At 46.4% G+C, this 17236-nt stretch overlaps 1 protein-coding gene across 1 annotated transcript in view; it reads right to left on the reverse strand.

Annotated features, from left to right (window-relative positions):
- Nucleotides 1-17236, reverse strand: part of SPAG17 (sperm associated antigen 17) — a 290551-nt gene that overhangs the window by 30917 nt on the left and 242398 nt on the right. The window contains exons 38-41 of the mRNA XM_077479578.1: nt 15553-15655; nt 4937-5039; nt 2274-2391; nt 27-116 (exon numbers count right to left, since the gene is read on the reverse strand). Of these exons, the coding sequence (XP_077335704.1) occupies nt 27-116; nt 2274-2391; nt 4937-5039; nt 15553-15655 (414 nt within the window). The remainder of the gene's footprint in view (nt 1-26; nt 117-2273; nt 2392-4936; nt 5040-15552; nt 15656-17236) is intronic.

The raw sequence follows: 17236 nt of genomic DNA on the forward strand, positions 1-17236 counted from the left end.
AGAAATCCCCCTAATATTACCCTCACCTGTCTCCTGATCTGGTAGTGTGCTCAGCGCCGTGGCGCGCCCTCCATCCTTGCACTCCGCTAGTCTTTCCTTTCCGTCCGGTTTAGAGCCTGTAGAAGGTGAACCTTCATTATAAAATCTATAGAACAGTGAAGCTAAGGACACGTCTCATTCCATCACATATCCCAGAAATAAGAAGATTATTCCTCATTCTGGGACTGTTGGTGGAGCCAAGAAACCATTGCTTTACACCCCATCAGCCACATGGACATCTAGGACCACTGGGGTATAATGCAAAATATAACCCAATTTTATAGAGCCATTTTTTTCCAAATTGCATACAGCTGTTCCAGGCTTTTTGGCCATCATCGGCGCAGTTACCGTCTCACTGGGTCCCAAGCCGTACTCCACAGAAGCCATGGTGTCCATAAACCACCTGAAGACCAGTCCTTTTCTGGCACTTTTTGTTTGCAAGTTTAAATCAGTATTTATTGCTTAAAAATTACTTCTATCCCTCAAACATTGATATAAATACAAAGAATTACCGCTCTAAGGTAATGGCTTCTCCCAAAACAGCTGTCTCCACAATCCCACGGGGTGCTGGCTCTGTTTGCAACAGGAACTGAAGTAGAAAAGATGTAGCTGGATAGCCGCACTCCGAATTATTCAACTTTATTTCAAAAATGTGATGTAGCTGTATAGCCGCACTCCGAATTATTCAAATTTATTTAAAAAATGTGATGTAGCTGGATAGCCGCACTCCGAATTATTCAACTTTATTTAAAAAATGTGATGTAGCTGGATAGCCGCACTCCGAATTATTCAACTTTATTTAAAAAATGTGATGTAGCTGGATAGCCGCACTCCGAATTATTCAACTTTATTTCATAAATGTAATTAAAATCATAGCATCTAGGCTGGTAAACAGACTAACTGCACAGCCGCTGACATGTTTCACACCGAACACGGTGCTTAGTCATAGCCAACGACTAGGCACCGTGTTCGGTGTGAAACATGTCAGCGGCTGTGCAGTTAGTCTGTTTACCAGCCTAGATGCTATGATTTTTAATTACATTTTTGAAATAAAGTTGAATAATTCGGAGTGCGGCTATCCAGCTACATCACATTTTTTAAATAAAGTTGAATAATTCGGAGTGCGGCTATCCAGCTACATCTTTTCTATCCCTCAAACATTATAGGGAATAAAATGGTTATCAGTGCAATGGGGGGGGGGGGGGGGATTTGTGCTGGGAGGGGGATTTCAACAGGGGGTGGATTTGTACTGAGGATAGGGGGAAATCATGCAGATTTGTGCTCAGTTTTTTTTTGGGGGGCGGGGAGGGGGGTATGCTGACAGATGTTGGTCATACATCTTGTGGGGGGAGCAGTGCAGTTTGGCATGTTCTCCCTTGGCTAGGGAGTGTGCTAAGAGTGGCGATTTACGGAGATTTGTGTCAGGAGGAAGGATGGTAGGAAGAAGTTTGTGCTAGTATGGGGGATTTGTGGTGGAAGGGGGGATTTGGAATGTGTCTGAGGGGGGGGATGTGTACTAGGACATTTTTGTACATTTTTGAAATAAAGTTGAATAATTCGGAGTGCGGCTATCCAGCTACATCACATTTTTGAAATAAAGTTGAATAATTCGGAGTGCGGCTATCCAGCTACATCTTTTCTATCCCTCAAACATTATAGGGAATAAAATGGTTATCGGTACAATTTTTTTTTTTTTTTTACGTCCACTGTATTTATTTTTTTGCCTGTTGGCTAGGTGGACCAGAGTGCCTTCTCCTATCTGGAGCTTTGCACCTCGTGGGCCCAGAGGAAGGTTCTTCCTCCTCAGGAGGGTATCAGGAGGTTCTCTTGGTATAACTATGGGTTTGGGACCCCACTGTGGGAGTAAGCTCCAGAGAAGGGATAATGTAGTATCACCCTGGGATTGAGCGGGTTCATATTTACTCATCTAAAAGAATAGATCCTTCCAAATATTCTCCCAAAACGTGCTCCAGTGTTCTTTTTTTTTTTTCACTGCACCCATCCTCTCCATTCAGAGGAACTATACAGAGGTCTTCAGGGGGTAATACAACTCTTCATTCCATGTACTGGAAGATCTGACTACATACGGCTCAAGCAAAAATGTATCCCTCCCCCTGTGTTCTCTGTATTTTTTTATTTTCTATCAATTTACTTTCACAAAATGACATCCAATGAACTGCTTATAATACAGTCAGGTAGGCGGAGCAATTTTAAACACTTTAGTGGACACGCACCTGACTCCTCCTCCTCTAAACTGAGCGCTAGCTCCTCCTCCTCGTCCGTATCCTCTTCATCCTTCCAGGCAGTAGAAGACGGGGGCAGCTGATTGGACAGAGCGTCCATGTCTGGAGACTGAGAAGACAAGAGGTGCTGGTTATATGCAAATAATTGATAGGACATCCTATAAGACACTCCTTTGGAAAGGCAGGTAGGTGTAAACCCTGATGAGAGTACATGGAGTCGCCTCCGCGCATCATAAACAACTTCCGTTTTTTTAATTAAATATATTTTTTACCTCTTTCATATCTCTGTTTCACTATTTGAAGACATGAGAGTGAGGCCATCCATATCCCGAGACCATCAGACATCGCGTATCACGTATGGCTATACATCCAACTAGATTTAACGCTCAACAATCCTTCCTGCGCGCAACGTTCTCAGACATCGAAAATCTACCGGAAGAGTCCCAAATAGCGAGTTTGAACCCAACGCTTTTCAGCAGCAACACCACCACCACCAGTGGCGGGCCACTCCATTAGGGGCACTGCCCCCGTAATCCATGCGCCCAGCCCCTAATCTACATGCAGGGCACCAGACGCATTGGATTTTTTAATTTATTTTTTTAAGCACGTGACTGGGGCCAGAGGTTCTAATTGGCTTCAGAAAAGAGTGGGCTCGGGGTGCAGTACCCACTTTTGTGACAATAGCGAATTAATATTCACTATTGTCTTCCTGCTTCTCCTACCCAGGCCAAGCAGGAAGCGGGTTTTAAGACTCAATTGGGTGAGAGGAGAAGTGACTATTTTGTCCGAGAGCCGGGTAGGGAGGTGCCAAGGTGGAGACGCAGGGGGAAGCCACCGAAGCTGGATGGGGTAAGTGCAGGGCTGATGGACGGACGATGAACCGAGCGACGGGGGGAGGGTAGGGGGTTTGACTGACTGGCTGAGTGACAGGTGGGGCGTCTGACCAACTGATCGAGCGAAGGGGGGGGGGGGGGGTTAGGTGTTTTGTTTAACTTAGAGCAGCAGCCGCCACTGACCACCACCCTTCCCCATCTCAGTGCTGCTGATGGCCACTTCCCGTCTACATGCTCGCACTCCCACTTCCCGTCTACATGCTCGCACTCCCACTTCCCGTCTACATGCTCGCACTCCCACTTCCCGTCTACATGCTCGCACTCCCACTTCCCGTCTACATGCTCGCACTCCCACTTCCCGTCTACATGCTCGCACTCCCACTTCCCGTCTACATGCTCGCACTCCCACTTCCCGTCTACATGCTCGCACTCCCACTTCCCGTCTACATGCTCGCACTCCCACTTCCCGTCTACATGCTCGCACTCCCACTTCCCGTCTACATGCTCGCACTCCCACTTCCCGTCTACATGCTCGCACTCCCACTTCCCGTCTACATGCTCCCACTCCCACTTCCCGTCTACATGCTCGCACTCCCACTTCCCGTCTACATGCTCGCACTCCCACTTCCCGTCTACATGCTCGCACTCCCACTTCCCGTCTACATGCTCGCACTCCCACTTCCCGTCTACATGCTCGCACTCCCACTTCCCGTCTACATGCTCGCACTCCCACTTCCCGTCTACATGCTCGCACTCCCACTTCCCGTCTACATGCTCGCACTCCCACTTCCCGTCTACATGCTCGCACTCCCACTTCCCGTCTACATGCTCGCACTCCCACTTCCCGTCTACATGCTCGCACTCCCACTTCCCGTCTACATGCTCGCACTCCCACTTCCCGTCTACATGCTCGCACTCCCACTTCCCGTCTACATGCTCGCACTCCCACTTCCCGTCTACATGCTCGCACTCCCACTTCCCGTCTACATGCTCGCACTCCCACTTCCCGTCTACATGCTCGCACTCCCACTTCCCGTCTACATGCACTCACTTCCCGTCTACATGCACTCACTTCCCGTCTACATGCACTCACTTCCCGTCTACATACACTCACTTCCACTTCCCGTCTACATGCACTCACTTCCACTTCCCGTCTACATGCACTCACTTCCACTTCCCGTCTACATGCTCTCACTTCCACTTCCCGTCTACATGCTCTCACTTCCACTTCCCGTCTACATGCTCTCACTTCCACTTCCCGTCTACATGCACTCACTTTCACTTCCCGTCTACATGCACTCACTTCCACTTCCCGTCTACATGATCTCACTTCCACTTCCTGTCTACATGCACTCACTTCCAGTGTTGGCTGCTCATCATGGACAGGCTTCCTGATACTGACAATGGTGGACCATGCCTGTGTCATCACAGCTGCCTCAAGTCTTTATGGGTTTAGCATGTAACAGGATGACAACGCCGGAGCATATGCGGAGAAATTGAGGGCAGATGTCATCATATAACAGGAATTGCCTGAATAAGGACCTTCATGGTAGGACCAGCATCAGGGATTATTTTAATGAAATTTGGAAGTCTATAAAGATTGAAAATCACTTTTGTAACGGCATGGAACATGTTTTATCTTATAGGAGATTTGGAGGTTGTATCCACCTACTTTAACTGAGAAGAAAACTGGAACTTTGCATCAAACAAATAACTTTTTTTCAGTGTGTCAATCTACAAATGGGGTAACATCACAGCTCTTATCGCTTGTTGAGGGATATCAGCAATATTGTAGGAGGGGCCATGGTGGCTGGATCTCACCTGGCTTTGGAGGAACTGCTGAGCCATCTCAGACTGGAAGTATGGAGGGATGTCTCTGTTCCTCATAGCGGACAGGTTATCCTTCTTCTCCTGGATCTCCTGCCTGAAGATACAACATACTAAGTGTTCAGTCTCTTCTTACCCTGGACCTCCATGCTAGAAGACATCAGAGCCCAACCACCCCACCCCCATCCTTCATCTCCGAGCCTTTAACCAAAATCCAAGCCCATCCTTACCAACAGGGACATGACCTTCACTCACTGCACCCTGACATCTCCCACCCCTGCATTACAAACACCCCAGCAGGATGTTCTTTAGATGGCTTCAGTGGTACATCTTCAGCTCTTCTACATTGTTGGGTCTGGCGTCTCTCATCTTCCCCTTGACAATACCCCACAGATTCTCTATGGGGTTTAGGTCAGACGAGTTTGCTGGCTAATCAAGCACAGTGATACCATGATCATTAAACCAGGTATTGGTACTTTTGGTAGTGTGGGCCGGTGCCAAGTCCTGCTGGAAAATTAAATCAGCATCTCCATAAAGATGGTCAGCAGAGGGAAGCATGAAGTGCTCTAGAATTTCCTGGTAGAGGGCTGCACTGACTTTGGACTTGATAAAACACAGAGGACCAACACCAGCAGATGACACGACTCCCCAAATCATCACCGACTATGAAAACTTCACACTGGACCTCATGCAACTTGGATTCTGTGCCCCTCCGCTCCTCCTCCAGACTTGAGACCTTGATTTCCAAATGAAATGCAAAATTTACTTTCAACCAAAAAAAGGACTTAGGACCACTGAACAACAGTCCAGTCCTTTTTCTCCTTATCCCAGGTAAGACGCTTCTGATGTTGTCTCTGGTTCAGGAGTGGCTTGACACAAGGAATACGACAGTTGTAGCCCATGTCCCGGATACGTCTGTGTGTGGTGGCTCTTGAGGAACTAAGACCAGCCGTAGTCCACTCCTTGTCAATCACCCCCAAATTCTTGATTGGCCTTTGCTTCACAATCCTGTCAAGGCTGCGGTTATCCCTATTGCTTGTGCGCCTTTTTCTACCACACTTTTTCCTTCTACTAAACTTTCCATTGATATGCTTGGATACAGCACTCTGTGAACAGCCAGTTTTTTTTAGCAATGACCTTTTGTGACTTACCCTCCTTGTGGAGGGTGTCAATGGCTGTCTTCTGGACAACAGTCAGCAGTCCTCCCCATGATTGTGTAACCTACTGAACAAGACTTTTTCCTTCTACTAAACTTTCCATTGATATGCTTGGATACAGCACTCTGTGAACAGCCAGTTTCTTTAGCAATGACCTTTTGTGACTTACCCTCCTTGTGGAGGGTGTCAATGGCTGTCTTCTGGACAACAGTCAGCAGTCCTCCCCATGATTGTGTAACCTACTGAACAAGACTTTTTCCTTCTACTAAACTTTCCATTGATATGCTTGGATACAGCACTCTGTGAACAGCCAGTTTCTTTAGCAATGACCTTTTGTGACTTACCCTCCTTGTGGAGGGTGTCAATGGCTGTCGTCTGGACAACAGTCAGCAGTCCTCCCCATTATTGTGTAACCTACTGAACAAGACTGAGACCATTTAAAAGCAGGGGTAGGCAACCTGGGGCACTCCAGCTGTTGTGGAACTACATTTCCCATGAGGCATTGCGAGGCTGGCAGTTACAGTTACTCCCAGAGGCATGATGGGACTTGTAGTTCTGCAACAGCTGGAGGACCCCCAGGTTGTCTACCCCCAAATTCTTGAATGGCCTTTGCTTCAGGCTGCGGTTATCCCTGTTGCTTGTGCGCCTTTTTCTACCACACTTTTTCCTTCTACTAAACTTTCCATTGATATGCTTGGATACAGCACTCTGTGAACAGCCAGTTTCTTTAGCAATGACCTTTTGTGACTTACCCTCCTTGTGGAGGGTGTCAATGGCTTTAACTACATTTCCCATGAGGCATTGCAAGGCTGGCAGTTACAAATACTCCCAGAGGCATGATGGGACTTGTAGTTTTGCAACAGCTGGAGGGCCACCAGGTTGTCTACCCCTGCTTTAAAGGCTCAGGAAACCTTTACAGGTGTTTTGAATTAATTAGCTGATTAGAGCGAAACATCAGGAGTCTACAACATTCAACTTTTTCACATTATTCTAATTTTCTGAGATGATGAATTTTGGGGCATAATCATCAAAATGAGAAGAAAAAAATGCTTGAAATATATAACTCTGTGTATAACATATCTATATAGAATATATGAGTTTCACTTTTTGAGTTGAATTACTGAAATATCTGAACTTTTTGATGTTATTCACACACACATATATATATATATATATATACACACACACACAGTATATACCTATGAAAAAAAGTATATATGTATGAAAAATCGAAATTTTTACGAAATTTTTCTAGGGGGTGGTAAGGGTTCACAAACAGGTTAACATTTTTTTAAAAACAGTTATTAGGGTTGCACAGATATCGATACTGGTATCAGAGCCGATGCCGAGTATTTGCCCGAGTACTTGTACTCGAGCAAATGCTTCGCCCGATAACTTTTACATGCAGATTCTCCCAGAAGTCAGTGGGCGTAGTGGGCAGAGAAGGCGGAGTGGAGCGCGAATCCTGGCACAGTGAGAGCGAGTCCTTGCAGTGGAAAGTAAGCTTATGGGCCAGGGGTATGGGTTGCAGCCGCATGTGCCGCCCATCAGAATCGGTGACCCGAGCCATCAGGATCATTAACGGAAGTGACGGCCCTAGTCTCCGTCAGAGACTGTACACCGCAACGCTCATCTTGGCACACCCTGTCTTAGTAGCCTGCAGTCAAAAGGCGGCAGCGGACATCTTGTTACACCCAGCCCATATAGTTCACTAACTATAAGGGCTGGGTGTAACAAGATGTCCGCTGCTGCATTCTGACTAGGTTTACTGAGGTCAAGTGCAGGGTGTATCAAGATGGGCTCTTGTATACTCTACATCGATTTAATTTTATCATGCTAGGCTGCCAGCAATTATCAGTGCTGCATTTCAGCGCCACTGCTACCAATCAGTTCGCCCTATCATTGCCCATAAGTGCCACGTATTAGTGCCCATAAGTGCCACCTATCAGTGCTGCAAATCAGTGCCCATCAGTCAGTGCCACATATCAGTGCCCATCAGTAAGTGCCACATATCAGTGCCCATAAGTGCCACTCCTGTTTGCCGCAAATCAGTGGCCATCAGTCAGTGCCACTTATCAGTGCTGCAAATCAGTGGCCATCAGTCAGTGCCACCTATGAGTGCTGCAAATCAGTACCCATCAGTCAGTTCCAACTGTCAGTGCTGCAAATCAGTGCCTATCAGTCAGTGCCATCTATCAGTGCTGCAAATCAGTGCCCATCAGTCAGTGCCACCTGTCAGTGCTGAAAAATCAGTGCCCTTCAGTCTTCATAATTATAAAAAAGATATTGTTAGTCTGTATTGTGCTTTGAAAACCATCACTTGACACTGCTACCAATCAGTTCGCCCTATCATTGCCCATAAGTGCCACGTATTAGTGCCCATAAGTGCCACCTATCAGTGCTGCAAATCAGTGCCCAGTCAGTGCCACATATCAGTGCCCATCAGTCAGTGCCACATATCAGTGCCCATCAGTAAGTGCCACATATCAGTGCCCATAAGTGCCACACCTCTTTGCCGCAAATCAGTGGCCATCAGTCAGTGCCACCTATCAGTGCTGCAAATCAGTGCCCATCAGTCAGTGCCACCAGTCAGTGCCACCTATCAGTACTGCAAATCAGTGCCCATCAGTCAGTGCCACCTGTCAGTGCTACAAATCAGTACCCATCAGTCAGTTCCAACTGTCAGTGCTGCAAATCAGTGCCCATCAGTCAGTGCCACCTGTCAGTGCTGAAAATCAGTGCCCATCAGTCAGTGCCACCTGTCAGTGCTGAAAATCAGTGCCCATCAGTTAGTGCCACCTATCAGTGCTGCAAATCAGTGCCCATCAGTCACTGCCACCTGTCAGTGCTGCAAATCAGTGCCCATCAGTTAGTGCCACCTATCAGTGTTGCAAATCAGTGCCCTTCAGTCTTCATAATTATAAAAAAAGATATTGTTAGTCTGTATTGTGCTTTGAAAAACATCACTTTAAAAAAAGGTATCAGTATGGTCGAGTACTTGGAAAAAAAAGTATCAGTACTTGTACTCTGTCTTAAAGTGGTATAGGTGCAACCCTACTTACTATGCATGACTAGAGGGGTTGAAGGACCCATTAGTGATGTATAATGTCACTGCTAAGAGGATTGCTGTGATCAGAAAGATTGGCAGCAGTTCCCTCCTCTAAATGCCGGAGATCTACGTCAGTTTTCTATATAGAAAACTGCCATATTCCCTCTGGTATTCAGTTGCAGACCTGTGCTAATTTCTATTTCACTGTGAAATAGAAACTGGTGCAGGTGGCCGGATTTATAAGGGGCAAAAGGGTTAATATACATTATAAAAAAAACTATCTAAAAAATTATATATAAAATAAACAATATAAAATATACAATAAAAAAAAACGTACTTTCCTCTATTAAATGTATCTTGGGAAGTAATATTTTGCCGGCCATCATCTATAAAACTCTGGACTGGTATATGTAATATAGTTTTTCAAAAATGGAATTCAAGCAAACCACACATAGAGCGCTATGAATGCCTGTGTGTGTGTGTGTGACCTCAAAATGACGTAGTGTCATGTAGACATGTGCAATTAGTTTTGTTACAAATTAGTTTTTTATCGAATTTCGACAAATTCATTAAGTCGAAAGTATCTGACTTAACGAAAAACCGTTTAACGAATTGTTCCAAATTTTCAGAAATTCGAATATTCGGGAATTCGAAAATCCCCAAAAATACGAAAATTTTAAAAATTGCTGAAACTCTAAAATCCGAAAATTCAAAAATTCTGAAATTCAAAAATACTAAATTCTAAAATTCTAAATGCGAAAGTCCAAAAATAAGAATGAAAATCCCAAAAATTCTAAAATTAAAATTAGAAAATTCAAGTACCAAAAAAATTGGAAAATCTGAAATAATAACTAATAACTTAACGATTACTAAACTATTAAATTATAGGTACTGGAAATTCATTTCAAATTTGGCTGTTGGTGAATGTAACAAATACGAATTTATCCCAAGTTACGAATTATCTGAAATAACAAACTGCCGTATCTAAACGAATGGAACGTAACAAATTACTTTTTATTATTATTATTATTTATTATTATTAATAATTTGTTCCATTTGTTTAGATGCAGCATTTTTTTATTTTGGATAATTCGTAACTTCAGATAAATTCGTATTCGTTACGTTCACCAACAGCCAAATTTGAAAGGAAATTCCAATACCTATAATTTAATAGTTATTTCTAATTTTCGGATTTTCTTTCTTATTTCCGGATTTCCAAACTTCTGAATTCTCGAATTTTCTAATTCCAGAATGTTTAAATTTCAGAATTTTAAAAATTCAGAATTTTTGAATTTACAATAAAAAAAAAAAAAAAAAAAAAAGAATGAAACGAAAACGAAAATTGTGTCATGCATTTTAAAAATGTGACTCATCAAGACCGTAAACCAATTCTTTGTATAAAGGGTCCCCCGAACCTGAAGTGCCTCTGCCCCCCCCCCCCCCCCCCCCCAGGTCTAAATCTGAAAAGACAGGGGACCAAATCCATGGTTTAAATTTGAAAGTGTAATGTTCGTTCTTAACCGCTTGCCGACCGCCGTATGTACATATACGTCGGCAGAATGGCATGGCTGCGCAAATGGGCGTACCTGTACGTCCCTTTGAATTCGCCGCCGTGTGGTCGCGTGCATGCCGCCGGCAACGTGCGACCCTGCCGCGAACTCCGCGAGTGTGATCGCAGGTCCCGCAGACTCGATGTCCACGGGGAAACCCGCGATCGTCTCACGGAGCTGAAGAACGGGGGGAAATGCTGATGTAAACAAGCATTTCCCCGTTCTGCCTAGTGACAGTGTCACTGATCACAGCTCCCTGTAATCGACCGCGCAATTGTCAGTCAAAGTGACGCAGTGCCGAATCGCAAAAAGTGCTCTGGTCTTTGGCCAGCCAAATGGTCCGGGGCTTAAGTGGTTAAAGTGATTGTAAATCTTTTTTTTTTTTTTTTTCTTTTTTTCTTTAACCACTTGCTTACTGGGCACTTAAACCCCCCTCAGTCCCAGACCAATTTTCAGCTTTCAGCGCTGATGCACTTTGAATGACAATTGCGCGGGCATACAACACTGTACCCAAATGAAATTTTTATCATTTTTTTCCCACAAATAGAGCTTTCTTTTGGTGGTATTTAGTTACAGCTGGGAGTTTTATTTTTTGCTAAACAAACAAAAAAAGATGCAAAAAAAAAAAAAAAAAAATCATGTTTTAATAGTTTGTTATAAAATTTTGCAAACGGGTCATTTTTCTCCTTCATTGAAGTGCGCTGATAAGGCGGCACTGATAGGCTGCATTGGTGGGCACTGATGGGCTGCATTGGTGGGCACTGATAGGCTGCATTGGTGGGCACTGATAGGCTGCACTGGTGGGCACTGATAGGCATAGTTAAGGCGGCACTAATAGGCACAGATAAGGCGGCACCGATGGGCACAGATAAGGCGGCACTGATGGGCAAAGATGGGCACAGATAAGATGGCACGGATGGGTGGCACGGATAAGTGGCACGGATGGGTGGCACGGATTGGCACTGATAGGTACCACAGATAGATGGGACTGATGGGCACTGATAGGTGGCACTGATAGGTGGCACTGCTGGGCACTGATGGGCGGCACTGCTGGGCACTGATGGGCGGCACTGGGGTGCAGCACCTTTGAGGCAGATTGGGTGGCACTGTGGGTGGCACTGTGGGGTGGCACTGTGGGGTGGCACTGTGGGGTGGCACTGTGGGTGGCACTGTGGGCACTATGGGCACAGACGGGGGGCACTTACTTTTACTTTTAGTTATACTTCAGGATGGCACTGCGGGAGGCAGGTGGGCACTGGCAGGTGGCATGTGGTGCCTTGCATTGCTGGCCGTGATCGGGACTGATGTCCCGATCACGACCGGTGATCGGCTGTCAGCGCGAGGAGGAATACTAGCCGATTACCGGCTCCGTTCTATCACATGATCAGCTGTCATTGGCTGACAGCTGATCACGTGATAAGGGGTCGGGATCGACCCCTTACACGGATCGGTGATCAGGCGAGTCTCACGGACTCGCCGATCACAGAGCGCGCCGCGCGCGCCCCTCAGGGGGCGCGCAGGCCGCTCGTAACCGGGACAACGTCAATAGACGTAGTCCCGGAAATCTAGGTCCGCGCTAATGCCGTCATTCGGCAATAGCGCGGTACCCAAGTGGTTAAAGTGGTTGTATACTCTTTTTTTTTTACTTTTACCTACAGGAAAGCCTATAATAAGGCTTACCTGTAAGTAAAAAAAATATCTCCTAAACCGTGGTTTAGGAGATATTCCCCTCGGTATGCGCCGCTGACTGCAGCGGCGCATGCGCACGAGGGGATTCTCGGCCTGAAAATCCGGCAGTGTCCGGCCGGCCGGAATGAAATCTCCCACGCGCATGCGCGGGAGTGACGATATCGCGGCTCCGGCCACTCACAGCGCCGGAGCCGCTATACCCGGAAGAAACGCCGAGGGAGCATGTCAGCTCCCTTGGCGTGGATCGTGCCAGATGTCGGGGCCTCGTTCTAAGGTAAGTATTTCATAATGAGCTAGTATGCGGTGCATACTAGCTCATTATGCCTTTTGCTTTGCAGGTGTTAAAAAAAAAAAAAAAAAATAGCGGGTTTACTACCGCTTTAAATAACAAACATATCATACTTACCTCCACTGTGCAGTTCTTATTGCACAGAGTGGCCCCGATCCTCTTCTTCTGGGGTCCCCCAGCGGTACTGGTTGCTCCTCCCCGTATAACCCGCTAGGAGAAGCGCTCTCCCGGGGGGTTACCTTGCGGGCGCACTCCCAAGTCCAGCATTTGCGTCTATAGATGCAGAATGCCAGACTCGCCCCCCCGGCCCCCCCCCCCCAGTCATTGGATTTGATTGGAAGCAGCGGGAGCCAATGGCTGCGCTGCTATCAATCTATTCAATCAAGAGCCAAGATAATGGGCAAAGGGGAAGAGTGTGGGAATTACAGGACTCAGGTGACTAAAAATGGGGGGGGGGGGGGGGGGTTGGTCACTGCCAGAATTTTTTTTTCACCATAATGCATAGGATGCATTAAAGTAGAGCTGCACAATTAATCGTCAAGAATCGTTCGTTATTGCGATCTTGACTAAAGTGTTTCACGATTCTTTCTATACAAAGAATTCTCTCTGCTCTGCTGAAGTCACAGCCCTCAAAAAAAAAAAAACGGGCAGTCTGCCAGGAATCACAACATTCTTTATCAGCTGAACTTAAGTATAAACATTGTAACAATTTGTCAATGGAAGAGACTTTGTGTGTAAGTGAAAAAAGTTTAACCACTTAAAGTGGTTGTAAACCCTTACAAACCACTTTGACCAACAGGTAAGCCTAGATTAAGGCTTACCTGTAGGTCCAAGCAATATCTCCTAAACCTATATGGTTTAGGAGATATTTGCCCGAAAACGGGCACCGCTGTCTACGGCGCACTGAGCACGGCATTTCCAAGAATGGAGCTGCCGCGTGTGTCGACTCCCGTGCGCATGCGCGGGAGTGACGTCATCGTGGCTTCGCCGAATGACAGCGGCGGAGCTGCGAGACCCCACCAACAAGATGGATGCGGCGGACTACAGGGGACAGCGGCGACTTCGCTGGCTCCTGTGTCAGGTAAGTGACACATAATGGGCTACTATGCGATGCGATGCGATGCATAGTAGTCCATTATGCTTTGCCTTTGCAGGGAATGAAAGAAGAAGTAAACTCATCAGGGTTTACTTCCTCTTTAAACACTAAACCTTTTTCTGACATTTTTGGGTTTCAAGTTAAAAAAACATTTTTTGCTAGGAAATTACTTAGAACCTCCAAACGTTATACATATTTTTTGTAGTAGACACCCTAGAGAATAAAATGGTGGTTGTTGCAATATTTTATGTCACATATTTTTATGTCACATTGTATTTTTATGTCACGCAGTCTTTTAAATTCAATTTTTTTGGGAAAAAATTACTTTAATGAATTAAAAAAAAAAAGAAAAAAATTACCAGTAAAGTTAGCACATTTTTTTTTCTATAATGTGAAAGATTTTATGTCACGAGAATCGTGATCTTTTTATTCTAAGCAAAAAAAATAAAAAATTGTGATTCTCATTTTGGCCAGAATCGTGTAGCTCTACATTATAGTGAAAAAACATGAGGGTTTACAACCCCTTTAAAGCCTTTGGCCATCTGCTGGTTAATACCTAGTACTGCGGCTCGGATCTCTGTTATGCACACCTGCTCAATCAATAGAGCTTAACTAGACTGCTGGACATTCAGTCTGAGCCTATTCATCAGATTTGTGTGTCTGCTCAAATCCAGGATGGTCTGTATAGAAAATATAAATCACCATCCACAGCCAATAATGGATTTTACTTAGCCTAATACAACACAGCGGAAACAAGCTCTATTCTGATCTACTGTATTCATGACCTAATAACGCCCCCCCCCCCCCCCCCCAGGTGTCATCAATACACAACGTATATGACAGTGTCTGGCAGGCTCACACAGGGAATTCTCCAAGTTGGGACAAGTTGGCTCAGATGGTGACCATGTGTGAAGAGAGGGATTATAGGACACAGATGTGCAGAGTTGCAGGCACAGATTTCATAATTGTGGTGTTGGGGACATTATACTTAGCCGAGGAATGTCTAAGGATCTCTATCATTGTGTACAGACACAACAAGACGATCGATAAATGTGTCCTCGGGGCCCGGCTGAGGGATAGGTAGAAGAGGTGGCTGCCGTGGGCACTTTAGCAGGAGAGAGGGGTAGCAAAAATGGCAACTTGTACTGCTGAATTAGTTCACATTCAATTGGGGGAGGGGCACTTTGGTCTTTTCAAATTTGGTGCCGGTGTTCTATCGAATAGTGCCCACCATCGAAAAGTGCCCACGCATGTGCAGTACGGAAGGTCATTCCAGCTGTGTGACGTCACCATGGCGCATGCGCACATCGTAGGATGCATTTTTTTGTTCTATGGGAGATACCATTTGACAGGCACAGTTGAATGCTATGCAAAGAGCAGAGAAAGACCGTAGTTCCCCCCAGTGTTTGCATAGCTTTCAGTTGTGCCAGTCAAATTGTATCTCCCAAAGAAAAATGCCTCCTACGATGTGCGCGTGCGCTATGGTGACGTCACGCCAGCTGATCGAGAAATCAGCTGGAGTGCCCTTTCGCATGCGTGGGCACTTTTCCACAGCGGGCACCATTCGATAGAACACTGCGGAGGAGTGTGAGGAAATGCTTCCTCCGGCAGATATTCTATGCGCCTGAATCATTTTGTACTTTCTGACCTACAGTTCTACGTAACAACCATTTATTTTCTATACTTGAGAAAACTCCAATAAAAAGACAATGTGAACTAAAAAGTATCACTGGAATGGGCTCTAATAATTACAGTAAAGATGAGACTCCATGACTGTTACCTGAGTTCATCCCAGTCCTGCACGCTCCGCTGAGGTTTGGCCATCGGCGGGGGAGGGGGTGGTGAAGGAGACACGGCGTTCTCATACAGACTGGTGATATCTCCTGGAAACAAGAAAAGCTTCAACTTAATGTACATGCTTGAATGAATATCCTTCATATAAGTAAATGAGCTTTAGAACAAGCACTCACTAACCCCTGTAGCTTCAGACACTGTGCAGTAATTCACACACAAGGCAGCTCTTCTCATTGATGACTCTTTCTCAGCTACCCTCATCTTCACCCAACTCCCCACCCTTTAACCCATCCCTTTAGAACAAGCACTCACTAACCCCTGTAGCTTCAGACACTGTGCAGTAATTCATCCTCAAATTTGACAGCAGAAGCACAGAAGTTACTCAGGTTGGGTCTCTTAGCAGCTGAGCTTCCCTTGCTCTCCCCTCCCAACACTGACTCAGAAGTTCTAGCTTTACCCCTCCTAGCATTGACTCAGCAGCTCAGCTCCTCCTGCTCCCAGTAGTAACCAATAGCTCAGCTCCCCCTGATACCCCTTCCAAGCAGTGACTCAGCAGCTCAGCTTCCCCTGCTCCTCACACTCCTCATTCCAGTAATGACTCAGCAGCTCAGCTTACCCTGTACTCTCTCCCGGAATTGATTCCGATGCATAGCTCCTCCTGCTCCCCCCCCCCCAGCAATGGCCCAATAGCTTAGCTCCCCTTCTACCCCTTCCAAGCAGTGACTCAACAGCCCAGCTTCCCTTGTTCCTCACACTCCTCATTCCAGTAGTGACTCAGCAGCTCAGCTCACCCTGCACCCTGTCCCAGCATTGACCCTGATGCACAGCTCCTCCTGCTCCCCCCCCCTTCCCAGCAGTGGCCCAATAGCTTAGCTCCCCTTCTAACTCTTCCAAGCAGTGACTCAACAGTCCAGCTTCCCCTGCTCCTTATTCCAGTAGTGACTCAGCAGCTCAGCTCACCCTGAACCCTGTCCCAGCATTGACCCTGATGCACAGTTCCTTCTGCTCCCCCTCCGAACAGTGACCCAATAAATAGCTCAGCTCCTCCTGTTACCCCTTCCAAGCAGTGACTCAGCAGCTAAGCTTCCCCTGCTCCTCCCACTTCTCATTCCAGTAGTGACTCAGCAGCTTAGCTCACCCTGCTCCCAGTAGTAACCAATAGCTCAGCTCCCCCGATACCCCTGTCCAAGCAGTGACTCAGCAGCTCAGATTCCCCTGCTCCTCACACTCCTCATTCCTGTAGTGACTCAGCAGCTCAGTTTCTCCTGCTCCTCACACTCCTCATTCCTGTAGTGACTCAGCAGCTCAGTTTCCCCTGTTCCTCACACTCCTCATTCCTGTAGTGACTCAGCAGCTCAGCTTCCCCTGCTCCTCAGACTCCTCATTCCTGTAGTGACTCAGCAGCTCAGCTCACCTTGCACTCTCTCCCGGCACTGATTCCAATGCACAGCTCCTCCTGCTCCACCCCCTCTCAGTAATGGCCCAATAGCTTAGCTCCCCTTCTACCCCTTCCAAGCAGTGACTTAACAGCCCAGCTTCCCCTGTTCCTCCCGCTCCTCATTCCAGTAGTGACTCAGCAGCTCAGCTCCTCCTGCACCCTGTGCTAGCATTGACCCTGATACACAGCTACTTCTGCTCCCCCTCCGAACAGTGACCCAATAGCTCAGCTC

Source organism: Lithobates pipiens, unplaced genomic scaffold (assembly GCF_037356315.1).
Source record: "Lithobates pipiens isolate NorthernLeopardFrog02 unplaced genomic scaffold, aLitPip1_a1.2 Scaffold_16, whole genome shotgun sequence".
NCBI lineage: Eukaryota > Metazoa > Chordata > Amphibia > Anura > Ranidae > Lithobates > Lithobates pipiens.